At 40.6% G+C, this 8472-nt stretch overlaps 2 protein-coding genes across 3 annotated transcripts in view; one reads left to right on the top strand and one right to left on the bottom strand.

Annotated features, from left to right (window-relative positions):
• Positions 1-1479: 1479 nt before the first annotated feature.
• Positions 1480-7521, bottom strand: meaf6 (MYST/Esa1-associated factor 6). 2 transcript variants are annotated; one of them, XM_058408779.1, is made up of 8 exons: positions 7363-7521; positions 6168-6283; positions 5827-5914; positions 5005-5050; positions 4347-4545; positions 2863-2892; positions 2512-2545; positions 1480-2347 (listed from the first exon to the last, which is right to left on the bottom strand). In XM_058408779.1, exons 1-8 carry the CDS (start codon positions 7450-7452, stop codon positions 2333-2335), a joined length of 618 nt encoding a protein of 205 aa, XP_058264762.1. In that variant the 5' UTR covers positions 7453-7521; the 3' UTR covers positions 1480-2332. The 2 variants fall into 2 exon arrangements, with proteins under 2 accessions (XP_058264762.1, XP_058264763.1); XM_058408780.1 differs by lacking the exon at positions 2863-2892.
• A 537-nt stretch (positions 7522-8058) lies between these two features.
• stpg1 (sperm-tail PG-rich repeat containing 1) overlaps positions 8059-8472 on the top strand; it is a 12905-nt gene continuing 12491 nt past the window's right edge. The window contains exon 1 of the mRNA XM_058408778.1: positions 8059-8295. Coding sequence (XP_058264761.1) covers positions 8289-8295 — 7 coding nt within the window. The 5' untranslated portion in view covers positions 8059-8288. The remainder of the gene's footprint in view (positions 8296-8472) is intronic.

Below are 8472 nucleotides of genomic sequence, written 5' to 3'. Positions count from 1 at the left end.
CACTCCTAAACCTTGTGGACAGCCTTCCCAGAAGAGTTGAAGCTGTTATAGCTGCAAAGGGTGGACCGACGTCATATTGAACCCTATGGATTAGGAATGGGATGTCACTTAAGTTCATATGCAAGTCAAGGCAGGTGAGCGAATACTTTTGGCAATATAGTGTATATTAATAAATACATATTAATAAAAAATATTAATACAAAGAAATTATTAATAAATAGAAATATTAATAAAAGGCACACAATTAAATCAAATGTAACTTAACATTATAAATAATCAAAATGAGCATAAGAACATAATAAATAGAGAAATATAGAGTAAAGAGAAATATATATATTTTAAATATGATTTAAATACTGTTTTAAATATAGAAATTTATATACATATACATACATATATAAATTAATAACAAATATATTAGTATATTTATTATATAAATATTTAACATTTCATTAAAAATATTAATACTAAACCTGAAGCTTCAGTTCAATGCTAGAATGATTTTTTTTAAAGAGTGATATCGAGTCCCACAGGTTATTTGAATATATTTCCAGCGTTTTATAGAAATAATAGAAATAATTCGGAGATGTTTCTGGAGCCTGTGATCTGGGTGTAAAGCAGTAAACGTTTCTCAGTGGGTTTTGGCAGTGAGGGTGTTTTAGGAATTTTGGGAAATTATGAGTTTCCTGTACGGAAAAAATGAGCAGGATTGTAAAAAACACAGATAGAAAGGAAATGTGGAGAGTGATGTCATTGGAGAGAGAGAAATAGAGAGAGAGACACTCAGTGGTCACAGAGTGAGAGGGGAGAGTGAGAGAGAGAGAGACACACAGTGGTCAGAGAGAGAGAGAGAGAGAGAGAGACACTCAGTGGTCACAGAGTGAGAGAGAGAGAGAGAGAGAGAGAGAGAGAGAGAGAGAGAGAGAGAGAGAGAGAGAGAGAGAGAGAGATGTGAGGTAGAGAGACACTCAGTGGTCAGAGAGAGAGATGTGAGGTAGAGAGACACTCAGTGGTCAGAGAGAGATGTGAGGTAGAGAGACACTCAGTGGTCAGAGAGAGATGTGAAGTAGAGAGACACTCAGTGGTCAGAGAGAGAGATGTGAGGTAGAGAGACACTCAGTGGTCAGAGCTGTAAATACACAAACTAAACCATTTTACACAAAAACACAACTACTTTTTTTTTCTTCTTTTTTTTACAGAAGACCTTCATGAGAAAGCATGTTTTTGGTCGTTGGGAAAAAAAGATCTGTCTGTTGTTAAAGCGATAAAGTCAGTCACATGACCATCATTAGACCACAGTGCTGCTGAATCCTGGATTCTGATTGGTCAGAAGGGTGTTGATTAATTCAGGGAGTACTTTCTATTTTCTCCTTGATGGCATTTATATATCATTTATAACTGCCAATATGCTGAATAAAAACACATTCCAGTTCATTTGTTATTATTCTAATAATAAATAAACAAACAAACAAACAAAAATAAATAAACAGCTGATTTGGTCTTTATTTTTTTTAATCTTTTTTTTTTTACACAGAGTAAAAACCAACAATGGGAATGACGACATGGTTCTCCTTACAAAAGTAACTGGTTTTGCAAAAACAACAACAAAAAAAATTCACAAAAGGAGCATCATAAATACGGACAGTCTGATACCGTGAAAATACGTCTGTGAGGGAGCAGAGCGTTAAAAACGTGTTCCTCACCCGCTGCAGGACCAACAGAACATGCAGGGGTGCCAATACATACGCAAACGAAACGGGGAGAGGGCTTCACATGCAGAGTGGACCGAGGGGACGGTCCAGATGTGCTGACGTGATGGTGAAGGAAACCAAACGGAGATGGGGGGGGGGGGGGCAGGAAGGAGAACGGGAAGAGAAGGAGGAAGAGGAAGAGAAAAAGAAGAAGGAAGAAGGAAAAAGAGGAAGAATTAAAAAGGAAAAAGGAGGAGGAGAAAGGAGAAAAAGAAGGAAAGCAGAGGAGGAAGAGGAAAAAGAGGAAGAGGAGGAAGAAAGAAGGAAAGCAGAGAAGGAAGAGGAAAAAGAGAGGGAGGAAGAAAAAAGAAGGAAAGCAGAGAAGGAAGAGGAAAAAGAGGAGCAAGAGGAGGAGGAGGAAGAAGAAGAAGGAAAAGAAGGAAAGCAGAGAAGGAAGAGGAAAAAGAGGAAGAAGAAGAAAAAGAAGAAAAGCAGAGGAGGAAAAAGGAGCTTATAATCACACGCACTAGGATTTAGTAAAACGGCTGATGGGAGTGATGATGAACAAACACAGCCTGTGTGGGTGTGTGTGTGTTGAGATGGTGGATATCGTCCAGGTCCAACACACTCCATCTTCAGCATCAGGCTGAATAATCCTGCACACACACACAAACACACACAGTGTACATGAAGACAGTCTGTAAACTCTATCACTTTCTATCTCGTTGTATTTTCTCGTCTTCACACTGCAGCTCATCTGGAGCTCTTATTATAATCACAGCTCTGATCCAGGACCTCGTCTGATATCCAGAACACTTACCGCTCTGGGCTTTTTATTCATCTTCATGTCAAATCTACAAACAGAAGAAAATCACAAAAATGATGATTAATGACAGAGTCTGAACAAACAAAAGTGTGTTTCTCTCTCTGAGCCCCTTTTTATCTCAAACACATGCAGAATAAAAGAGACTACACAACCGACTCAAACTGAACCACTGGCACTAAAGAAAATAAATAAAATGTGTAACTAAACAAAAACAAGCAAACAAGACACCGCTCCAAACAGACCGTCCCGCTAAAGGAGCTGAAAACACAAACGGCTAAAAGAGGAGGAGGAGGAGGAGGAGGAGGAGGAGAGGAGATGCAGGACGTTCAGGAAGTTCAGACTTACTCAAAGTCATAATCGAACATGGCGGAGGGGCTGAGGGGCAGCATTAAGGGAGAGGAAGAGAGAGAGAGAGAGAGAGAGAGAGAGAGAGGTTAGTACACTAGACCGGCTCCGTCCTAAATCACAAAAAGACTTGGAAAAACACTGAAATGCTTTAAGGGTTAAATCTATACACCGGACCGCACAGATTGATGAAGGGTTAAACGAGTGAACTCAGAGCCGTATGGTGACGCACATTTCCACGGATATGACTGGTCACCGCACGATCTTTATACATCGATGACCCTGTACACTGGAGCCCGGGGTTATGACCTGTAGCTACACCAACTACTGCGTCCACTAGGGGTCAGATCAGAGCTTCATCACTTCCGCGTGCTTCAGTTTTCTCTCTGTTCTTTCCATAAATAATGCCCAGTCCTAGCCCTGATTTCCACTCGTTGGGGCGTGGTATTGAGAAATCGCAGACGAATGGCCGAAATCGGAGGAAGGTCGGTGTGCATGCACGTGAGTGACCATCGTGCAGTGTGAATGACCAAAAACTCAATCTGAAAGAATCGCAGATGAATCTAAATATCTGGTTGTGTTCACACGGCACGACTATCCAGGGTAGCATTCAGTCTCTGCTGTGTTCACACTGCACCATGGATCAGAGACAGGAGTTTTCACACTGCATGACCTCACAATAGGTCAAGAATCGCCAATAACTTTGTCTGGTCAGCAAACTGCGCTTCACAACGGAACGTACACGAGAAGTGATAAGGAAATAACGTGAGATCACACTTGAGGTCAGAGTTCTCTTTGATGTAAAGATTATTTATTCTGATATAACTATATTTACGACATTCTTTTCTGATAAAAACCTATAAACTCTACTAAACTATAATATTGTGCTCTAACTGAAGCCATGCTTGCTGATATTGTGGTCTATAACTCCTCCCCGAACTGACCACTGCCCTGTATCTCGCTCTCTCATTGGCTGCAGGTCATCGCTGAGGTATTTTTCAGTCAGAACTCCTTTCACACTGCAGGATTTTGGAGTCCAAAAGGTCCAGATATTTAGCATGCCAGATATTTCACAGGAGTCTGCGACTCGGTCAGGTCACGTCTTTGGTCATTCACACTGCGTGATTGTCACTCGTGTGAATGAGCTCCAAAGAGCTTGTGTGCGTGTGTCGTCTTTTGATGTTTGTGTCAGAGTTCACGTCATATAAGACACCGGAACCTAGCGTGATTCTGCTAATGCGTTATATTGCGTACTGCCTCTGCAATAATCTGGATGCTTTAGTTCCTTTATACACGAGATGAATCGTGTTCAGTCTGTGGAGTCGACTCCGAATCGTTTGGATCGACTCTTCACTGTTAAACCCGACGAGGTTTATGACTAAAACACGGCAGAGATGGCGAAAGCGTCGTCATGATGACGGAAAGGAAAGGTGTTAGTTGTGATACGTTATCAGAGTCGTAGTGTGATGTGCTCTGAGCGGTACCTGTGTCGGTTCTTGTTCTTGCGTTTCTTGTGGCTGCTGTGGTGACCCGTGTTGGTGGAGCTGGAGGACGAGGCGGCTTTCTGAGGCTTCAGGTCCTGCAGCGCTCCGTCCGCGTCCTCCGCCTCCTCCTGACCCGGCTCGTTCTCCTGGTTCTGCAGGTCCGGAGACGCGTCGCTCTCGGTGCCGCTGCCTGCCTCGCCTAAACACACACACACAGTTATTCAATAACATTTAATGAAAGATCTCCTCCATCATATACACCTTTAATATACACCTATAATCATTACAGCGGCCAACACACACACACACACACACACACAGACGCCTTTAATATAGGGGGTCATTACAGCGGCCAACACATTTACATTTCTGGCATTTTAGCACACACAACTTACATTTTTATTTCATTTTATGAAATTGGTGGACCTGGGATTCAAACTCACAACCTTCTGATCATCAGTCCAACACCGTAACCACTAATCCAGCACCACACACACTCACATGCACACACTCTCACAAGCGCGCTCTCTCTCTCTCCTCTCTCTCTCTCTCTCTCTCTCTCTCTCTCTCTCTCTCTCTCTCTCTCTCTCTCACACACACACACACACACACACACACACACACACACACACACACACACAAACTCAATTCAACTTACGCTTTTCATTCATGTGATCAGGGACACCACCGAGAGCACACACGGCCTGCCAGAAAAAGAGGTAATAGCAAAGTCAGGGATTAGCGCACACACGCACACACAGGCATATGTGCTGATAAATAAATAGCACAAACAGTTCAGAGTTTCCTGACCAGGGGATTTCAAATATAAATAAATAAACAGCAATTCATTAAGAGCATTAACACTGAAGCATGTTACTGCAAAACCCTGTCAATAAAAAGATAATAACAATAATAATAATTATTAATTATTATTATTATTAATAATCACATCCTGAGAGAAGAGTTCTCAGCAGGGCTGAGGTTAACATGAATTCTCTAGCTGAATCATTCCAAATCAGGGCTAAGAGAACCTTTATCTTTAAAAACCCTTATCACGTGATCAGTAAAACACAATGAGAGTTAATATTGGAGCTGAACCTGAGTGTGTACACAGGGATGAGGCCAAACCGAGAGTGTGTAGATTAACACTGATCTGATTAAAGTCTCTGGGGTACTCAAGGCAAATCATTTCTGTAGAAAGGGTTTAAGGTTAAACTTTTTGCTCAGTGGGAGGAACATATGAAGCAGAACCATGGTCAGATTCTGTTGTCTGCTCTCCAGGAGATCATCAGCGCTTCACCGGACATGTGGGTCTTTCAGGTTAGACTGTCCAGGAAGTACAGGAATACAAGTCTGACGATGTGGTAAGGTGTGTGTGTGTGTGTGTGTGTGTATGTGAGAGAGAGAGAGAGAGAGAGAGAGAGAGAGAGAGAGAGAGAGAGAGAGAGAGGAGAGAGAGATAAGAGAGGAACACACTGACCGCCACTGATGTTACGGAGGATTTACTGAAGAGCCGCTCCGCCTCTTTGAACTTTCGGTTCCTTCTGTCTGTCTTACTGTTGGAGTTTCTGTAAAAGGAAACACCACAACACATCTGAGGGAACACGGCAGGAGAATATTAGGGCCTGACCTCCAGTGAAGAAACAAAGGAGACAATGATGATGATGATGATGAAAAGAAAGAAGAAGAGGAAGAAGTCGTCTTTCTACCACAGGGTGCTTGGGCCCCTAATCATAGCATATGTAATGAAATTTAAAAGTAGGAAACCCCAGTGTGTGTGTTTTGGTGTCCTGAGCTCATCTCTCTTGCTGTGTTACTCACTTCTGGTTTGTTAGATAGCGGTCCCATCCTCTGATGATGTTGCCGTACATCTGCGTGTCCTCCAGGTAGCTGCCTTCGAACGCATAGATCTGTCTCTCCAGGTTCACCAGCGTCTCCTGGACCACAACAACGACATCGTACAGCGCTCAACAAGCCGGTAACAACACAGGGGCGCCTTTACTTTTCAATATATACTGGGGTATAGTATTTGAGCAAATACGTAATATTTTAGCATCTTATTTTAGGCAATTAGGAGAGAATAAAAATTACAGAAAAAAGTATTTAAAAAAATAAATAAAAACAAATAAACAAGGTGTTAACATTTTTTTACAGAAATGAAGTATGAAAGCAAACAAATGAATACATATTTTATATATTTTTAATGCATTTATTTTTTATTTTATTTTTAAAATTACAGAAAGATCGAAGGGCAAATAAATGAAAGAATAAACTTTGACATTTTATGAATTAAAAAAAAATGTAAACATTAAAATTTATTTTAAAAAATAAAATAAATAAACATTCTTCCTAATACATTATTTAGATTATAAATATATTTATAATAGAAGTTTAATATTATTTAACATTTCTGATTACTTCATAATCGCCTTATATTTATTTGGGAAGCGTCTCTATTTTATATCCACAACTAGTGCACTACATAGGACAAATGAGTCTATTACTGTAATATGTAATGTAGTGCACCTGTGTAGGGAGAATAAATCGATTTGGGACGCGGCCTCAACACGCCGCCTTCAACAACCAGAACGAGCGCGAGCAGCGAGCTAACTGTTAGCCAGACCGCTAACAAACATGTTTCAAACAAAATCTACTTTATTTTGCTCCTGGTCGATGTTAGTGATTGCTGCAAAATGGGAAATACAATAAATAAACATATTTTCGTACAGTCTTATGTAATAACTTTAACCAATAATATTTATATAAAGGCCCGTTATACAGCATTACCGCAGAAATTATGGCTGAGGTACAAATAACGCACATACGCCCTACATATGCGCTATAGGTAGATAACAAACAACCGGCTACCTAGTGCACTACATATCCCACAGAAGGGCATTTGGGATACGGACACTAGTTAGGCGTTCGCTAACGCTAACGTTCATTTTGTCTGACGCCATTTACGCAGATGAAACTTCTCAGCTGTATTAAAAGATATATTTATTTCTCTTTTTACCGCAAGCTCCTGTTTCCTCTTCACGAGCTCCGAGAGCTCACGGCGGGTGTCGGGGATCTGTGGTGGAGTCGCTTTAGCATGCATCGCCATGATTGAACCGCCGGCCAACAACAACAAACAAGATGGCGACGAGAACGGGGCATTATCCTCTATCGCACACCCGTTGCATATGGCGTCCCAAGGACCCCTTGGTCGCCACAGTGTGTGCCTGAATAAAAATCACATTTCATTGCAGCCTGGCTGTAGTTAATATTAAATTAATTTATATAATTGTTTTATATAATTGTATTTATATAATTGTACAATGAATGAATGAATAATTGTTTCTTAGAGCGACGGATCTTTCGGTTAATTCCTTACAAATTAGTATTAAGATAAACAGTCTCATTAATGTGCACGACGTATTCTGTAAAAAAAATAATAATAATTGAGATTTGTGTTCAAATAATGTATTCTCTTTTTTTAATTTCTGTATCTGTATCGTGTATCATCTCCTTTTTGTGTTGAATTTCTCTGTCAATAATACACATGCAACTATAAAACTAGTTATTTTAAGACTAGTTTAGTTTTAAAGAAGCTTTTTATCACAGAATCTGGCACATACATCTATACCTAAACTGTCAATCGGGTCCTATAACACGCGCCTTCTCCCCTCCAATCAGTCAGCTTCCGGAAACCAGTGGGTGCAGATTGTGATGGCTTCAAAAGATGACGCCACACTCGTCACCCGACATCCGGTTTAATATCGTGTATGACTGAGAGTAACCGCTGGGCGGAGCTACAGCTCTGATTTAATCCGGAGGTCACTCTGAAAGTCCAGGAAAGACAATCAAACCGGTCAGGTGACGTCACTACCATGGCAACAACATGTTGACCTAAGTGAGTGACCGCAAGAAACTTCCCGAATCTGTGGAAAAATCGCCCACATGTGCGGTAAGACTGAATGAATAAATAAGTAAATAAATAAATAGGAACTGCTTGCCGTTATCAGGACTAATATTTATTTATTTGTTGGTTTGTTTGTTTGTTTATATTAATAAAACCAACATCAATAACAATACATTTTCCCTCTCCTTCTGCCTGTCTGTCTCTTTTTCTGTCTGTTTGTCT

Source organism: Hemibagrus wyckioides, linkage group LG14 (assembly GCF_019097595.1).
Source record: "Hemibagrus wyckioides isolate EC202008001 linkage group LG14, SWU_Hwy_1.0, whole genome shotgun sequence".
Lineage (NCBI taxonomy): Eukaryota > Metazoa > Chordata > Actinopteri > Siluriformes > Bagridae > Hemibagrus > Hemibagrus wyckioides.
This window is presented reverse-complemented; position numbering and strand designations above follow the sequence as displayed.